At 38.4% G+C, this 20,355-nt stretch overlaps 1 protein-coding gene across 3 annotated transcripts in view; it reads left to right on the forward strand.

Annotated features, from left to right (window-relative positions):
- The window catches only part of grin2da (glutamate receptor, ionotropic, N-methyl D-aspartate 2D, a), a 77,995-nt gene extending 70,484 nt beyond the window's left edge, over positions 1-7,511 (forward strand). For all 3 annotated transcript variants that reach the window (XM_084423539.1, XM_084423540.1, XM_084423541.1), the window contains exons 12-14: positions 354-541; positions 1,809-2,041; positions 3,404-7,511. In XM_084423539.1, coding sequence (XP_084279665.1) covers positions 354-541; positions 1,809-2,041; positions 3,404-6,424 — 3,442 coding nt within the window. In that variant the 3' untranslated portion in view covers positions 6,425-7,511. The remainder of the gene's footprint in view (positions 1-353; positions 542-1,808; positions 2,042-3,403) is intronic.
- Positions 7,512-20,355: the final 12,844 nt, after the last annotated feature.

The following is a 20,355-nucleotide window of genomic DNA, read 5'->3' on the forward strand; positions in this document are numbered from 1 at the left end:
TATACAGTATTCCAACTCATAGAAAGGTAATAGAAAAAAAATGGAAATCCATGGGTCTTTTAAGGCAGGTGCCAGTAGCAATACAGGAATAATAATTAAAAAATCCAAGTCCTAAATAGGATTTTCAGTGTGCTGTTGCCACAGCCAGCAAATGCATGGTGTAGGTGATTGGTGCTTGATTGGCTTCACTAATTACCCATTACAAACTATTTAGTTTCGGAATGGGATTTCCCTAAAGATCATCAATGTTTTTGTCTTTACATGTAACAATCAATAAAGTGATAATTAGTCTCTTAAAGTGATTTCCCTATGTCTTGTTGTTTTGTTTCCGATTTTCCTTTTTCTCTCTCCAGCAAACTGGATGCATTCATATATGATGCGGCTGTCCTGAATTACATGGCTCGTAAAGACGAGGGCTGCAAAGTAATGACCATCGGCTCTGGTAAAGTGTTCGCTACAACAGGATATGGCATTGCCTTACACAAGAACTCCCGTTGGAAGCGGCCACTAGATCTTGCCCTGCTGCAGCTAGTTGGAGATGGTAAGAGAATTTCTACATTAAGTTGTAGTTGTAATACTCAGTCTCAAACCCCTGATTTTCCCCCCGACAAACAAATATTCTTATTGTTTTGTTTACATAGTGACTTAGCAGGATATGTTTTGTTTTGTTTTTAGTGGCGTTACACTTGTTATTCTGATTTTCTGGGGTGTCTCCCCCTCTCCCCATCTCTCATATGCATACATTCACATGCTTTTCTCCAGCATTACTTGTTTTTCGCTTTGATGAGGCTCTTTGATGAGGAACCTAGTGAGTTGCCCCATACTGATTAAACACTAAATGTGAAAGGGAGCTGGAAGTCTCATATGATATGATAAATGAAATTAGAAAAAGTGTCACAGCAAATGAACACAATTATGAATAGCCAAAGGGTCACTTCAGTAAACGGTGCGGTAGACGAACGCCCCGATTTTTAATTTTGACGCGTTCCAATTTGGATTGGAATTCTCATTAGGGCTGGTTTTTGCTTGTTTGAATAAATAAATATAATGAAAAATATTATGATTTCAGTTCCTGTGATTAAATTTCCCATTACCTCCTAAGCCATAGTTCAAGGCCATATTATCATGAATTGAAACACATTATTAACCCATGGGTCAATGCAGTTATGTTTTTGTTTTGTTTCATATGAAAAGAGGATTTAGTCTTATCTCTTTCCCTCCTTCGGAGTGAAGGAATAATCCCCGATATAAATCCTACATCTAAATGCATATGTCGTTTTCGTTCTTTTTTTCTTCCAGAAACATGATCTTGTCATTCCTTTATTTTTTCCACAGTGACATTTTCACTCTGATAAATGCACTAATGGCTATTGTTGGGAGGTAGGCCCATCAGTCTAGAGCTTTCATCTCCAAACTACTCTGGGCCTGTCTTATCACAAGAGCCTCAAAACCAGGCCATTTCAGACCTCCATCAAAGCTGTTATTATCCTCCAGTCTCTCTTTCTCTGCCTCTCTCTTTCCTCCTCCTTGCCTTTCATGATTCTTTTGCTCTCTTTTTTCTTTTCCATTTTCACCTTTTTGTGAACATAGTGTAATAATAATCGAAGCTAAACCAAGATCTCCACTGTCAGGAGATTTGAATTAAAGACTCACTTTTCCCAACAATACGTTTAGTTTCTAGTACTCTTTTACTTATTTAATTTTTTAGTTTCATTCTCTACCTTCTGTCCATCTGTCTGTTTGAAGGACTGCTTATCTTTCGTGCTTCTTATCTCCTGTCATTGTGCCCATCTTTTCATTAATTTCAGATGAGATTGACATGCTTGAACGACTCTGGTTGTCTGGGATCTGCCATAATGATAAGATTGAGGTGATGAGTTCCAAACTAGACATAGACAACATGGCAGGAGTCTTCTATATGCTTCTGGTTGCCATGGGCCTAAGTCTGCTGGTGTTTGCATGGGAGCATCTTGTCTATTGGAAACTTCGCCACTGTATGGGCCGCTCAGGAGGACTTGACTTCCTGCTGGCTTTCAGTCGGGTGAGTGACCATAATAATATAGAAATATTATGTCTTTGAATTAATTTTGTTAAAATGTTAATGCATTCAGGTCATTTTTAAGGAAAGTTAACTAAATAATATAGGGTACTATTGTTCTTCAATTTGTGTTAATGGCACTCAGAATATATATGCATTTTTTTTTTTTTTTTAAACCACTGACCCACAGTCCTCTGCTGGTGATTGCATTAACATTTTTATGAATGATGGTGTTTCACTTTTTGAGCTTCAATGATTATTCAATTTCATTATATAAAGGCTACAAATTACTTTTATTAAACGTCCCATCTGGGTTTGATTTATAAATAAGTAATTTGTAGGAGAATGGTTTTCTTAGTAATTTAGGCTGCTGATAAACAGGTGCTCATGTAGAGGAGTGTGTCTCTGTGTAAGAGAGAGAGACTTTTCAGACTGTTTCATCAGTTCTGAATTATTCCTATTATTATTATATTTTTAAATGACAAAGAACAGATTAATTGTAATATCAAATTGAATAAATATGTTAATGGTGCTTATAATGGTGTTAAACTAATTAATTAATCGGATGCACTAATAAATGTATTAATGAATATTTCTTATGAAACTCTGTTGATATTAGAGAAAAGGTAATAAAATACATTAAGAAACAATAATTGTGCCATAATAATGACTTCATTCCAGCTCTGCAAACTAAAATCAGTAGCCCAGGAAATGTAAAAATGAACCTAAACAAAACGGAAATGATTAGAATTTCTTTGCAAGTAAAAGTCAAGATTACCCTTTTTGCAATTCTTGTTACTTGCAACAAGAACAAAGACCGACACGCAGTAATCTGGTGTTAAATCCTTAGAAGGGAACTTTGCAGCACACTCCTTTAATTCCTGTCATTTCTGAAATGTGATGGCATATCCAGCATTTCCACTGCACACAGAGAGGGATTTTATGAAAGCCCCTAACTTCTCTCATAGTAATGAATAACAGAGGAAGATGACAGAAGATGGATTATTTATTCATTCTGTATTATCAATGTGTGTCTTTGTTTACATTATGGAAAGAATGAGAAGAACCTTAAATTCCCAAACAGACTTTCTTTGAGAGAAATGTCAGGCAGTTAGGTTAGATGGGGCACTCAAACAGTGAGGTCAGCACTGCCATTACCTCAGAGAAAGGTTAGCTGAGCTTACAGTGTGTACTCTTGCATCATCAAAGCACTGGGAGCTTTACAATTTCATTATTATGGTAATGTTTTACGTCTTTACAGAGACATTTTCCAAGCATCTAAATCTGTTTGTATGTCACCAAGGGGAATATTATGATATCCTGAACTGTTTGCTAAATAAATATTTTGCTTGTTATTTCTTACAGGGAATGTACAGCTGCTGCAATTTTGAGGATGAAAGAGATCATGGATGTTCCCAAAGCACACTTCCTCAATATCATCATGTTTCCACAGTTCCTCCTCCTCCGCCACCTCATGTGATGTCTACAGCCATGGCCAATCCCACTATCACTAAGGCACAACAACAGCAGCAACAACAAAAGCAACACCACCAGCAGCCACCACCAGTATACAATACTCTTCTTCCCGGCTCTCCTCCGTCAGGTGGACATTCTGGAATGGCTCTAGGGCCATCGAACAGTCCCATTCTTGGAGCACCTATGCCTTGCTCTACTTTCCTGCCACGCCATGATCGCCGATTAGCTGTGGTAGATCGGTGGACACGTCCAAAGGTGGGCCCTGAGAAGCCCGGTGGTGTGAGCAGTGGGATTACAGACTTAACACAATTCCAAGGCATGCCCCCTCACTGGGGTGCAGGAATAACTGGAGGGGACGGGGGTCTGGATGAGTACAAGAGATACTATGGGCCAATTGATCCAGAGGGCTTAGGGGTATCTGCAGAGCCTCAAAACATGGGCACTCAAACTCCAAAAGCTAAGCATCGAGGGACAAAATCCTCTGGAAATCCACGGTTACCTCCTAAAGGTCAAGCTTCTGGACACTTGCCCATTAACCCTGCTTTGCCACATCCTTCTCCACCCCATCAATCTATCTGGAGGAGAAGCAGCTTCTCAAAAAGGAAGGGCTCAGGGCCACTGTACGAAAACATCCTTCCACTCGGAAGAAGAGGTGGCGGCAGATATGGAATGAGGGATTCTGGTGGAAGAAGAGGACGTCGTCCTCCTCCCCTTCCCCTGCCTATACCGGTGCCCCTCTCTTCCCCAACACAAACTCCGCCCTCGCCTTCTCCATCTATATGTTACACATCCACTTCCTCTAGCAGCTCCAGCACCTCCAGTTCATCCTCTTCTACAGAGTCAGTCTCCCGATCCAATTCTCCCTCCTCTTCATCATCGTACACATCATCACAGAGCTTCAGATACCGGGCAGATGTTCAAGACATGTATGAGGACTACGACACCGATGAGCTTACAGAGGAATCAAGCTTGCTTTTGGGGAGGAGAAAAAGTCGTTCTCGTATGTCTTCTCGATCCCTGCCCAGCAGTCCCCCACCTCCACCTATACCACCCCGTAAACCTTGCCCACAAAGGGCGCAGGTGAGAGATAGAGCAGGCAGTCAGCTTGCACAGCTTCAAGAGTGGTGGGCGTCTTGGGGGGAGAAAGAAAAAGGTAGAAGAGCAGCTGGAGATAGAAACATTAAGGAGGAGAAACGGCATCACAAAGAAAGGGAAAGGGAGAGAAAGAGGAGGAAGAAGGGTAGAAAGAAAAAGAAGAGAGAAGAGCGTGAAAGAGAAAGGGAGCGTAAAAGACGTAAAGTGAAAAAGAAAAAGAAAAAAGAGGAGAAATCCAGAAGAAGAGAGAGGGAAAAGCGACCTGAACAAGAGGAAGTAGATGTGGACAGGAAAGATGTTTTTGAAAAAGGAATGGGACAGGAATGTTATTCCTATCCTGCACTGAGGCGGAGCTCTTTCCGAAAAAAGAGTGAAAGCTCTACCAAGAGTTATGAGTGGGATATTATCAGAGATGGAGTAAAAAGAGATAGGGATGATCAAGGAGGAGATAATGAAGAAGGCAGTAGGGGAAAGGAAAGGCATCACAGAAGCCCAAAATCCCTTCGCCACTCCAGGCCAAGGTCCAACAACAAGCATTTTTCCACCTCAAACAAACCTTCTTCAACCGTCAAATTTTGGGGTAGTGGGAACCCAACTTCAGAGTCTCCATCGCCTTTTGTACCCCTACTTCCCATCACCTCTAAAAGACGAAAGTCTGTAGGAGCTGAGAGAGATGAGCATGGAAGAGCTATAGAGAGTCGGCCCCTTTTGGAAAATCACTGTAGAGGTAAGCCTTGCTCGAGAGAAGGCCTGTCGTTTCACGAATGGGAATCCGAGGAAGAAGATGAAGAGTCTGAAGTGGAAAGAAGTAGGCCAGAAGAACAGGGGAGACGGCGAGAAAGCAGAGGAATGAACTCAGAGTCCGAAAGGGACAGAGAAAAAACTGTTGAGATATACACAGATGATGAAGGTTCCTCTGGAGAGTTTGGTAAGTTTGAGAGATACTGGGAGGGTCACGAAGGAAGGGCAGTTGGAGGCATTGGAGGAGGAGGATGGTTCTTTGGCACCTACCCTGCCAGAGAAAGAGGAAGCAGTATAAACAGTAGAGATGACTCCTTTTTGGGATTGGGTGGCAGAGAAAGTAGCTTGGGGTTCGGTGCAGGAACAGGATGGGGATCAGGAGGCTTAGGATCAAACCAGTGTCCTCCAACTCCATTGACTCCCCCACCACCTCGAAGATACTGGTCTGTAGATAAATTACCAGTCAAGACTGAAAAGAAATCTAAAACCAGGTCTCAAGAGAAGAGTCGAGGCCATACATCCTGTTCCTGCCAGTCGCCCCATCACTCTGCCAGCACTCACTCCAAATGGAATCGTGTGACTTCTAGGAGTCAGGAGGAACTACTCCCCCACTGCCACAGTTTCAGCAGCAGCGTAAGGCCCAAACGGCAATCATCCAAACCGGACCGGGCTCAGAGCCAGGCAAAATCTGGAAGCCAATCCAACATCAATGCACAAAGACCACAGCGCTCAGACCGGTCCCGACAACCGCCATCCCCTCCTCAAAGTCTACCACCTTCTTTACCCTCTCCAATGGTCCCTGCACTCCCAGCACCACCCTCTTCCTCTCACCATATACATGTACCACCACCTACCTCCTCCTCCTCAGTTTCCTCCCCTTCAGTTGTCTCATCTACACCTGGTGCCCCACAGCCCTCCTCGTTGTCCTCCTCTAGTGCTAAGCTCCAATACCAGAAACTGCGGTCAGTTCCCCAACCCCAAAGGTATCAGTCCCCACATCTTCCCCTCAAAACCAAGAGCCTATGCTCCCGTCGAGGCTCTGCCCAATTCTCCAGTGTGGAGAGTGAGGTTTGAGGAACATAATTAAATGGGAACATCAGCAAATAGCCCCAGGGGTGATCAAGTCACCTGCTCCTGCCACAAACTGTTAACTGTTCACAGCAGTCGAGTTGGGTTGTTTTCGCTGGCACCCTCCTCTTGCACAAAGCTCTAATGCTCCTTAGAGACAAACCTGGATTGGGATGTCACATCAATTGTAGCCCTTTCTCTTTTCTTGTGTAGGAATGGAATACTGCCATGCTGACAAATCTTGTTGATGTTAGCGAGGCTGTTCATATGGAATTGGCTTTGCTTCTCTTAACTTATTGGGGGCTTTAAGGTGGCGCGTCGATCATGTGGGTAAATGTGATTTTAGTTTTTTTGCTGCTCGATGGCTCAGGAATGATTTTTTCAAAGGGAGATTCTGAGGTCATAATACAACACCCTAACGATAGGGGTGTAACGATGCATTGTCATATCGAGATATCACAACATTAAAAAAATGCAACGAAATGTATAGTTGATGTAAACGATATGATTCACATAGTTAGTTTTATCCAAGGCTCAACTTACTGTATTTATATGGTATAATTCACCCCAAAAAAATTCTGTCATGTACTCACCCTCATGTCGTTTCAAACCTATATGATTTTCGTTGGACTTCCAAACACAAATGAAGATATTTTTAATGAAACCTGAGAGATTTCTGTCCCTCCATTTAAAGTCCATCCCTCTTAAACTTAAAAGATCCAAAAAATGTCATAAAGGCATCGTAAAAATAATCAATCAAGTGGACTCTAATCCAAATTCAAGTCTTCTGAAAAGACACGATGGATTTGTATGATCATGAACAGATTTACAACCACGCGCATACTGTAGTAAACACGGATGTTAAAATGCTTGCGCGACGTTCAAGAGTGAGAGTAAATGCAGAATTAACATTTTTGGATTAACTAACGATTTACAGTTTGGGAATTGTAATTTTTACATGCTGGCAATTAGAACTGTGATTGATTGCATTGATCATCTGAAGCGCATACATAGGGGAACCGCACTTCTCAAAGTGAAAGCGTAAACATAATTGAAATCATCACATTTAATTTTAGTAGTATGATTATTCAAAGCATTTAAAAAAAAAAAAAAACGTTTATGAAGTTTCAGAGACATTACTACATTAAACTACTCTATATAATGTTGAATGTATAATAATGCAATGGGGGAATATTTGTGGGTCCTGATAATAAAATAAGAATAATAAGTTGTAATAAAGTTGTAATCATAAAAACTCTCCTCTTTATTTTGGCTTAAAATATTGCAATGGTATCATGACACGAGCGTATCGTTACACCCCTACCTAACGCCCCACACCCATCTTTTTTCCCGCTCTTTTACTCTGAGCTCTGGATCATGATGTAGTTGTTGTGTATATTTGTTCAAAATATCTCAAGGGACGCATACACAAAGAAAAGTAGCAATCCATTTTTCTCCTCTCGGAGCATTTTCCTTGACCTCCACCTTCTGCAAATTGACATATAGCACTCTGTGCGTTGTCGTCAGTGTTTGCATTCTTAGAAACAGGGTAAGTTAGCCATGGCTGATAACATACAGTATTGTTTTACTGAAGCTGAATGCCAAACTTAAGTGGAGCTGATGTAGAGTCCTGTTCTGTTGAAACCATTTCACAGGTCCTCACGTTTCATTCTTATCCCTTGAGCAATACATAATTAACTACAAACAGCATTCAATACATATATTTTATATTTAAAAGTTATTTTATTATGTATAATATATATGTTTTGTGATCTGGTTCAAAACAGTTGTGTTAAGTTATTAAAACTAAGAATATTAGCACTGTGCTGTATTACTACTAGGGCACATGCAATGTTTCAACTACCTATAATCGGTGACAGCCCTTCCCATCTCGACTGAATGTACATGTTGCCATGACAACACGGTGTGCTGCAACCAAGACACTTTTAAGATCGTACCTTTCTCAGCGGAGACCTTCTAGTCTGAGCCAGTCAAGGTAGCTTTGAGCGTTGATGTTGTGAGTGCCAGGACGACAGGGCTAGCCATACTCCAGCACTGTACTCGCTAACTGTCAGTGATGAAAGACGCATCATCATTCAGAGAGCGATAAGCGAAGGAGAGCACTGTTTACAGTTTAACACTGTGTTTTTACACATTTTTTACAAGCTGCTCTGCTCTGCCATTTATTAGCTTCGGACACAATATCCATACTTGCTCAGCAAGTTTGCTTACGCTGTAGAATTAGCAGCAAGGATAAACATGTCAAATGAGAGCAAAATAGAGCTGCAATTTTGTGCTTTTACTAGACATATGTTAATAATAAAAAAATTAAAAAAAGCCAGATCAAGTATTCTGTTAACTGTGAGGAAAAGACTGATTAGCAAACCAGTCAGGTAGATCTTTCGTTATATTTTGCGTTTACCATTAGCCAAAAGCTAGCATTTTTGAAGTGATCGCTATAATTGACTGTGAATAATGCTAAGGGCAATGCGTGTTGGCAGCAGGTCTGAGTCAACTATTTATTTTGTTTATACAGTATTTAAGTTTTCATTGTCTTTTAAGATTAATGGTCAATTTTGTAATTATATTGCCTTGGCAAAGCCAGCGTACTGTAATGAACGCATTTTATTTGATGTTTTTCAAAATCCCCTCACCTTTCTGAACAAACCGGATGATGTTCAAGCTACATCAACCCCATCCAATGAGTGTGTGCCACTCAAACCAGCAACAGATAAAGGAGCAAACCATCATCTAAATCAGACTGTACTTTGCTGTTTGCTGATCAGTGATGTTTCAGAGATGAATATATGCAGGTTATAAAATGTTTTAGGTTTCTTCTGATCATGTAAGCACATTACATGTTATCACTTCGAGAAAACCCAATGGAAAAATATTTACAGGTGACTACTATATATACCAAACAAAATGCTGAAAATAATGCTGTATGAATCATTTATGTTACATATGGTCTAAAGAAAAAATATGGATTTTTAAACTTTCAGACATGGCTTTGTCAAGCCGGCAGCAAAGTTTGACTATTTTACATTTGATTTGAAACATTGTATGTACTATGTTGTTATTTATACATGTATGTACATTTATGTTATTGCATATTTGACACGGAACCACGCACAGTCCAACAAGCTAATTGTTTTTTGTGTGTGCTTGTAACTGCATCTGAGCCATATTTAGCTTATTTGTTGTATGCTGAGCTTTTTACAAGTAGTACTAATTAATTGGGGTATATTTTGTTGTCAACGGGGTAAAGCGTAATGTCAATAGACAATGAAGTACCAGAAACAATGGGTGATGATTGTTTGAATTTTTTAAACACAGATGACTTTTGTTTGGAGAAACCAGGAGGGCAGTAAAAAAAATCTTGTCAAATCTGACCAGAATCATAACACTCTGCCTCACTGTCATGAATTTCAGAGTAGTATTAATATTTAGAATATTTGGCAGCTTATGTATGTATATCCTTTTGACTCCAACTTTGTTGTGGAATATATGTGTCTGGATTACTTTATATATAGATGTACCTCATATATGTGTTTGTGACGTTTAGATAGCAATAGAGAAATAGCTGTTCAGCTAAGCAGTATAGCTGAAGACAACTTCTGTTGGCAGACTTTATAATTAAGATGTGTTTCATGTATCAGCTGCGAAAAATATTTTTCAATTCTCTTTCCGTTCCATTGCGCACATTCAATTCATCTTTGATAAAATATTTGGGCTGAATCAGCAAGGACCTTAAGATAATGCCCCATCCCCCCATCTTATTTTCAAATGATAAAATATCAGGCAGGCATATTGCACATGTTTTATTAGGAACCACCGCCACCAATAATCTTAAAAAGGCCTTTCTCTAGACATGCGTCTTGTTGTGTTGATGGTGTCTATGAAAGTAAATGTTTTGTTTGTTTGTTTGTTTGTTTGTTAATTATTCTAAGGAGAAGTCTCTTATCGAACAGCAGCAAATAAATATATACATATAGATATAAATTATATATTTCAACAATAACATATATATATATAATGTTTATCTACTAAATTGATTCTCTTTGAATTGATCTTCTTTTGTCTCTTTGTCCTCTTTCATCTCATAACAGCTGACATCAGAGACCAGTTTTCAACTGTGTTTTTATGAATAACATGGCCGACCACAATGAATTTATGTTGCAAATAACCAATGGCGTGTATGTGTCACTGTGGTGAAAGTTTTGGGACGAGGTGATGAAACTTTTGAGAACGGCTGTAGGCTCCACAATGGGATCACTATGAGCGTCCATCTTGACGTAGTAATAGATTTGACCTGGCTACGTCAAAACCATTGCAGTCTCCACGTGTGTCACACAGTTCTGGCTTTGAAAGCGGTATGTGTGTGCGCTCTGTCTTTGCCAAGCTGCAGTGTGTTATGCTGAAAACGAATTCTAACACATGCGACGCTGCTCTGTAATACTTTATGATAATGTAGCTGAGCAGAGCCAGTTATGTTTTATGCCACTCTGTGCCAGGACGGTAGTGCCCCCCGGTACCACTGTGTTAGGTTCTTGTGCCATACTCCTCTCAGTAGGGGAGCCTCACCAGGGGGGGCCACTCGCTGGGCCGCTCGACCATGGAAGACTATACTATGCTGTGCTACGAGCAGAACAGAATAAAAGACTTTTAATACGACTCTGTTTGGTCTGTTTTGTTGTTTCCAGCATGTGTTCAACAGAGAATGTTTGTGATTGACAGCAAAAAGCGACGGAGAATTGTTCAAGTCTTTGTTTTCTAGATTTCTGGGGAGAGAGGACTTAAAAAGAAAGAGCGAAAAGCCTTTTGAAATCGCTGGTGCAGGACGCCTATGTTTTGCCTTGATTAAAGCAGAGAATCTTTAGCAAGTTTTAATTGAGTTGGGAGAAAAGTTTGGAAACGTTATGCTCACCAAGGCTGCATTTATTTAATTAAAAATACAGTAAAAACAGTAATATTGCGAAATAGAACTGTTTTCTATATGAATATATTTTTTAAATGTTATTTATTCCTGGGTTGGCAAAACTGAATTTTATGCATCATTACTTAAGTGTCACGTGATCCATAAGAAATTATGCTAATTTGCTGCTCGAGAAACAATAATAAGAATTATCAATGTTGAAAACCGTTGTGCTGCTTAACATTTTTGTGGAAATGGTGATGCTTTTTTTTTTTTTTCAGGATTCTTTAATGAATAGAAAGTTCAATGAACAGCATTTATTTGCATTTATTCAATTTATGTATTACATTTATTAAATAGAAATATTTTGTAACATTACAAATGTATTCACTGTCACTTTCGAACAAGTTAATGCATCCTTGATGAATAAAAGTATTAATTTATCTCTTTTTTTTACCACAAATATTTTTTTGCAAATAAGTAAAAGTACTTATAAACAATAAAAAAAAGCACAAAAGTAGCAAAAAAAAACGTTTTCAACATTGGGAATAATAAGAAAAAGAAATGTTCTTGAGCAGCAAAAATGATTTCTGAAGAATCATGTGACACTGAAGACTTGAGTATGATGCTGAAAATTCAGCTTTGCCTCAGGAATAAATTTACATTTTTAAATTTATTAAAATAGAAAACAATGATTTTTTGTTCATTATTTGTTAATTATTTTAAATTGTAATAATATTTCACCTATTTCTATTTATTATAAAATATTTTTTATTAAATAAATGCAGTCTTGTTAAGCAAAAGAGACTACTTTCAAAAACTTTTGACAGGTGTACTGTATATATAGGCTACAGTGTAATTTTAAAATGATATACTATAGTTTAATATTTACAAATATTTTGAATTCGTTTTTGTATTTTCAGTTTTATTAAGCTTTATTTTACAAAAACTTTTAATAGTTTTAAGTTAACAATAACGTTGCAGTATAGCCTACACACAATTTTGTATATTTTTATCCTGTATATCTCCTAACATTTCTAAAGGCATTTTTTATTAATAGAATAGAAATTTTATAAGAAACATCTGAAACGAAACTCTGAACTCTATTAAGTCTCCAGAAAGGTTCCTCTGGATAAATTGGATTCAAACATCACAGTAGCCTACACTGTAAAAAAATTGCTGTAGTTATGCAGCTGTTTGCCAGTAACTTACTGTAGATTTAAATGTATGTTATTTACTGGCAACAGTTTGTTCAAAGTTAAATGAACATTAAACATTAACAAGTCTTTGTCTTTACAGAATAAAACTATAAAATAACAATCTAATGCAAAGCATTCTGGGAACCAGAAATCTTCATCAACCTTTTTCTGTTTTTTTTTCCTTCAGATTTTGGTTCCCAGAATGCTTTGCATGAGGCTGTTATTTTAGTTTTATTCTGTAAAGATAAGATATTTAATTTTGAACAAATTGTTGCCAGTAAATAACATCAATTTAAATCTACAGTAAGTTACTGGCAAGTAGCTGCCAGTAATACTGTAATTTCTACAGATTTTTCTAACAGTGTATACTTTTACAAAAGCTTTGAGGGATGTAAATTCTACAAAATTGTAACTCGTGTCTTAACACCTTGGCCATGTTGAATTGCATGATGTCCACGGGTGTTGGCTTTGCAGTGGCATTACTTGCTATTCACTATCCTAAGCAGGATTCCCAGATAAATCTACCATTTATTATTCGATTCCAAATATGCTAGCATCTGCTGTGAATTGAGCATGTGTGCTCTGCGAGAGTGAGTGAATTCTGTGGGAAATATTGGAAACATGAGATAAGAAAGCCACTGGACAACGGACACAAGCAGTTGTTATGCAGGAACATTAGAGATTGTATAACCCAAGAGAAACATAAGCATGTAAAATGCAGGTGACAGCAAATTTGCAGAAAGCGTTGCCTCCTCTTTTCACACTGAGGTGAAAGTAACTAGTATTACTCACTCCAGAGAGAAAAGCGAGAATGAGAGGTTACTGCGGGTTACCGAAGTAATAGATTGAGCATTTATCAAACATCAAACATTTTGAACAGACTGTTGCTGCACAGTCATCTCACCTCATCTCCTCTTTCTTGTATCATAAGTCTGAACTCTCTTCCCCATTTTTTAATTAGTTACAAATGCAAGATTTATGTAACCACACTGTTTCCATGCCAATATAATTACCCGATGGTGGCCATTTACTGGAGATTAATGGAGGAAATAAAAGGCGAGCTGTAAGAAAATCTTTACGTTTCAGAGCTGCAGTTGGAGGGTGTGAAGAGGAAGGAGAAACAGAGAAAGGCTTGTTCAATATGCGCTTACTTGTAGGATTATAAATGAGTAGGTCTATTCACTGATAGTGTTCGGTATTGATTTCATATCAAACTTTCTTTGCATCTGTTGCGTTACTCTGAACGGCAATGCTTGTGATAGATGGTAATTCAAACAAACACTGATTCCGAATCTTTCAATTATGTCTTATCCCCGAACCAATTCTATTTGATGATGTGCCAGTGCAGGGGCGAGTATCTCTCCAGACTTTCGAAAGATTTTTTCTCTCTCACCTCCTTTTCTGTGTAGTAGAATGTAGAGCAGAAATCAGGCCAAGGAGAAAGACGATAAGAGATGGAAAAAACCATACGGGCGGGTTTGAGAAAGATTGGGAGAAGGACAGACATACAGACAAAAGAGAGAAATCTGGGATTTGGGGGAGGGACTGGCTGGGAGAGCCAGATAAAATGATAAACATTAATTTGAAATTAATTTAACGGTGTGATTTACGAAAATGCACTGATAAACTGCTGCCTCTGGTGAAATGCACTCAGGAAAATTCCTATCTTGATAGAGCTCCTGCTATTGTGTGGAAGTTGGGATTACAGCATCACAGGAAATGGATGCCTGCAGTGAGATTATCCGACTTGAATCCTGAGAGGTGGAGGGCAGGAGTTTGCTAATCACTGTGACAATTAAAAGATACTCGAGGCGCCATTTGGGGTTCCTCGGATCGTCACGTTGATAGAACCCTAAGGAGAACATCTACACATCCTTTTGAAGGCATCTCTAATACCTAATCCTTACTGACAAAACTTCAAATATGTATTTCGAGTGCCTGAAGTGTTTTTAGAGATCTTGCAGGAACTTCCATTTTTAAAGGGTACCTAGAGGTTCTCCAGAGGTTTCTGCCTGCAGTGTGGCAATCCGAGAAACCCCAAATGGTGCACCTATCTTTTTGTTATTGTAATCTGTAAAAGCTAAAAAGCTTTTTCACTCAACAAGCCTCTTCTATCTATGTTTTGGCATATAGACCTTATTCAGAGCAGCGCCATGACAGGTATGAACGCAAGGCTGTGAGGGATACGCTTACAGTGTTATCAATGGCAGCCATATCCGCTGTAAAAAAGCTGGATAAAGCTCCTATTGCTGTTGTCTGGATTTTTTTCCCACTGAAGAGATGTAGGCCTATGTCTATCCCTCACACAGCCTCACGTTCATTTCCGTTAAAAATCTAAAATGGCACTGATGTGAATAAGGTCTATAAGCAAAATTATAAACTATCCTGGTATAAATTCAGATCACTGATGAAAATGCTTTAAATGTCTGAGATCATAAATGAACATGCTTGTTTTATTGGCATAACAATTTGAGTGAATCCCAGATGTTCAATGTTTTCTCAGACTTTCGGATTCCACAGTATGTTCAGCGATAGAACATTTCCATTGTAATGAAATTACGAATAAAAGGCCCATATATCATGGCATTCTCATACCATGCCACAAGGGGACAGCATTTCCATACTTCCATACAGGAAATCCCAAACAGAGACGTTCAACAGCATAGCTCATAAATCTGAATGACAACCAATTACACAGCCTTCTGCCTATTAAATCCACTAGTACAGCCACATTTAGGCCAAGAATCTCCGTGGCAGAAAACATACAAAGAAAATATGGCCCGCCTGTCTTGACGCATTAAATATACCAATAAACTCCAGAGTGGTGGATAAATTTATCCTGCGTATGTGCCACAACTGACAGCAGTGGGGCGCTCTCAGGCTGAACTGGGGCAGCTTGACAGAGGGAATATCTTTAGAGACATGCATGTGCTGGATAATATGTTAGACATGTAATAATGACGCGGTGAAATTTTATCTGCATCGCAAAAAAAAAAAATCTCGTAACTCAGGAATGAGAAAACTGCAATTGGGGGCTAATGATATGATTATGTTGTGCAGTAAATAGACCAGCCTACTACAGATTTTTTTTTTTTTTTTTTTTAAGTTAGTTCAGGCAAGAATAAAAATTCTGAGTACTCAAGTACTCAAAAATCAGTAGGCCTACTTAATTTAAGCTTGTAGAAATTAAAGCTTAAATATAGACGTTATAAAATTAAGTAAAACCTATCAACTTTCTGATACTGTTGTTCCCATAATGCACTGGGGCATGCATAATTAATAAGGTTGCATTTTTTACTGTTTTCCAGGTGTATTTACATTGTTTTATTATTGCTTTTGTTGTTACTAAATCTTGCTGTTTTGTGACATCTGGAGTTTATTTTCTGCTCAAAATGATCACATTAATACCTAAAAAGGATCCAACGAATGTGTGCTGTATTGTGGACCAAGTATTGAGGTATCTGTGTTCGGATGGCTACAGCGTTACTTATATTATGTAATTATGTAATATCTACTGTATTACTTCCTTAAATGTTCTGTGTAAAGCATGTACTTTTAAAGCATAGCTTAATTCTGTGTTATATTGTTTGAGTAAAATGTGTTTGAAACAGACTATTGCAAAGTAAACTTCAACTTAGTAAAAATCACTCAAAGTTACTTATTTTCATTGTTTATTGTACTTAACTTAGTCAAGTAGAATTTACTTAATTCCATTTGTGAAATTTACTTAAAACATATGTGTGCAAAACACTTGCAAAAGAAAAATGAAGTAAATGTAACTTTTTTTTTTTTTTTTTTTTTTGCAGTGTGAGTTATATATATATATATATATATATCGCTTTCTGCCAGGACTTTTACGGGCTTTTCCCAAATCACGGAAGTGACCTCCACGTCCAGGTTAGCGGTAGCATAAGCCATCAGGCAAGTGTTATTTAAATAAACTCCTGATGTACTTACAAACTTTCCAATGCCTCATGTAATGAGTACAGAACCTGTTTGTACTACTGTAGAAGTTTGGTACCATTCTGGGCATTATTAGTGGGGTAATTTACGAGATACAACCTTGGATCCATTAGCGCCTGCACTAAGCCATTTGGCTGATATCTCTAAATAAGCTCTAACTTTAATAATGTTGGACCAAGGGAAAAAAAAGCTTCTGGGGGGGTGTTTGGCTCGAGGTCATGGTGAAAAGGACCCTAGGTTGAAATTACTCCGAACCATCCCTTTAAATCTTCAGTCTAAATGAGCATAAGTAACTAACAGAAACCAAAGGATGAAAGATAGGAAAGTGTTGTCAAAGGTCAGATATGAGGAACATATGAGGGAAATAAACAGTTACAAGCTGTAATGACATGAGAGAGATAAAAGAGTCGTGCTACAGTATACAACTGTTTCAAACATGCAGTCCAAACATCATTAGATACAAATGGCAAGCTGGCATTAAGACATTTTGTTATACGGAGATATGAGAAACTGTGATCTGACATCTTAAGCTGCTGCACACTCAATTGTGTCTGTTAGATAATCGAGGGGAGCCGGAGTGAGTGGGTGTATGGCAATTTCAAATGTCCTTTTAGTTATGACATTTTCTAGGTAATAATATGCTCTGAGCTATAACTAATGGCAAAGTCAAGGTGATAATTAAAAAAGGCTTGTTTAAACTGTTGGCCACTGAAGCATTCCTAGTTCATTCCTGACTCACCTTAGTATCATAATTAGTCAAATTAATTAATAAATGGGCATAGTTTCTCCTAACAAGACTATTAGCAGCCCCGTATGAGTGTAGCTAATAAGAACAGATTGCGCCTGTATTTTGACCTAAAGGGGCTTATGTAATTTATGAGTTCCTAAGCATGCTTTTGTGCACTAGTGCATGTCTTTTTTTTTTTTTTTTGCACTTTTTGCAGTCTTCTGACAGTAATGAGGAACTGTATGAGAAAATAAACAAAGACTTGTTCCACATAATCGTTTCTATAATCCTTGAATGAATTAACTACATTGCTTTCTTTATGTCATTCTTTCTCTCTATTTCTCTACACTTCACAAGTTTACATGCATTTTGCAGAGAGGTGGTGGTAAAGATAACCGTAATGCAAATAACTTCAAATTAGAATTTTTTTTTAATTATTATTTAGTCTGGTCTTTAGGATGTACACTACCATTCAAGTCTGGGGTCGATAAGATTTTTTAAAATGTTTTTGAAAGAAATCTCATGCTCACCATGCAAGGCTGCATTTATTTAATCAAAATACATTAAAAAAAATTAAAAAAAAGTTTTATGTTTTAATATCTTTTAAAGTGTAATTTATTCCTGTAATGGCAAAGCTGAATTTTCAGCATCATTACTCCAGCCTTTGTCACATGATCTTTTAGAAATCTTTCTAATATGCTGATTTGCTGATCAAGAACATTTATATCATGACAACTCTCTGAAGATTTTTAGCATGGTAATGGATATGACAATGTTAATGTATTTAGTCTTGGTGGAATAGATCTGCTACCCTGCTGCTCAATTGCTGCTGCAGAGTAAGTACAGGAACTTGCTACTGCCAATACGCCGATACGCTGCTGTATGTAAGACACACTGCTGCTGCACAAATAGCATATATATAAATTATCCCCCAGCAGATCTGTACAGGTGGAGCTGGGGAAGGTGGAAGTATCCAGAGGAACTCTGAAAGCGTGCTGCAAACTGCTATAGTGAATGTTATCCAGCTATTTCACTGTTGAGCTCATTGGCTGCAGATGCAACATGAACCAATCAGCTTGTGCCGAGTAGTTAATGCTGTGAATATCATCAGCTTGTGTTAAAGGGATAGTTCACCCAAAAATTTAAATTACCCTATGATTTACTCACCCTCAAGTCATCCTAGGTGTATATGACATTCCTCTTTCAGACAAATACAATTGGAGTTATATAAAAAAAATTCTTGGCTCTTCCTAGCTTTATAATTGGAGTGAATGGTTGGAGAAAATGTGAAGCCCAAAAAAGTGCATTCATCCATGATCAAAAAACACTCCACATGGCTCCGGGGGGTTAATAAAGGCCTTCTGAAGCTTCTGAAGTCATGGGAAAATACCCATATTTATAATTTTATGATCTAAAATAACTAGCTTCCGCCAGACGACCATACGCACACTACGCAAGTTGACTTGCGCCACAAGAGTAATCCGTGATGCGTATATGACTTACAATGTAGGAGTAGCGTAAGCTTAGACGCCTCTCGCAGTTTAAACAAATAGGGCTGTGTAACAAACTGAAGCTCCTCTTCTATTATATAGAAATCCTCCGACATTTCTCTTCAAAACTGCTGATTCGCGACTTGTGTTTTGTTTTGCTCTTTCCTCTGAGCTTCCGCGTTCGTCATTACGTTGTGGTTCGGGTCAGGGGTTAGTCTTCCACCATAAATCGATGCATACGGCCGTCTGTCAGAAGATAGTGATTATAGTTTATAAAGTTTTAAATATGGGTATTTTCCTTACACAAACACATGGCTTCACTTCAGAAGGCCTTTATTAACCTCAGGAGCCAAATGGATTACTTTTATAATGGATGGATGCAGTTTTTTGGGATTCAAAATTTTTCCAAAAATTCTCTCCCATTATAAGGCTTGGATTAGCCAGGACATTTTTTAATATAACTCCGATTGTATTTGTCTGAAAGAAGAATGTCATACACAACTAGGATGGGTTTGAGGGTGAGTAAATCATTTTTGGGTGAACTATGTCTTTAACACAAGCTGATGATATTCACAACATTAACTACTTATTGAGTGTCATTTTTCATTGAGACAAGTGCATGTTGCAAAGTCATATTAAAGAGCCCATCGGAACGCCATAGATTACAACATTAAACAGGTTCTCCCCACTCAGTGATGCACCCACTGAGAATCCTGTTGAAAGTGCCCTAGTTATTGGCGATTCTATTACATGGAACGTGAAAATAGAGACACCAGCCACCATAGTCACATGTTTGCCGGGAGCCTGAGCGCCTGATATCAAAGCAAATTTAAAACTGCTGGCTAAAACTAATCGTAAATTCTCTACGTTTATTATTCACATCGGCACTAATGATGTTTGACTTCGCCAGTCGGAGATCACTAAAATTAACGTTAAAGAGGTGTGTGAACTCGCAACTACGATGTCAGACACTGCAATTTGCTCTGGCCCCCTTCCTGTTCACCGGAGTGATGAGATACTTAGTATACTGTCCTCACTCAATGGCTGGCTGTCTAAGTGGTGTCCGCAAAATAATATAGGGTTCATAGACAATTGGAAAAGTTTTTGGGGCAGACCTGACCTGTTGAAAAGAGATGGTATTCATCCCTCCTGGGATGGTACTGCTCTTCTCTTTAGTAATATGGCACATAGTCTTAGGGTGCTTTCATATCTGTAGTTCGGTTCATTTGGTCCGGACTAAGGGCGAAAAATTATACTTTGTAGCATTTTTCAGGCGTTTTGGTTCCTTTTCACACCACACTGATCGCTCTGGTCCGAATCAGTTTATGAGTTGATAAAACGAACCAAAATGCAGTCACGTGACAACATCCACATCACTCGTTGGCTAGATGTGTCTTGAACGCATTTCCATAACTGCACTTCGATTGGTCAGAATTAACGTGCGGGAAAATTCCAACAGAACACCCGGAAGTAAACAAAGAGGTGGAAAATCCCGCAGACAACACTCCTTTGTTTACTATGGAGAGACGACTGTGTGGGCTGATTGTATCCTTGGTCATATTTTATTATATAGTTTGTCTACACCACTTTAGACAAACAATAATATTTGAGAATGAAGCGAGGATGCGGCTCGAAAATGTTTA

Source organism: Rutilus rutilus, assembly GCF_951802725.1.
Source record: "Rutilus rutilus genome assembly, chromosome: 11".
Lineage (NCBI taxonomy): Eukaryota > Metazoa > Chordata > Actinopteri > Cypriniformes > Leuciscidae > Rutilus > Rutilus rutilus.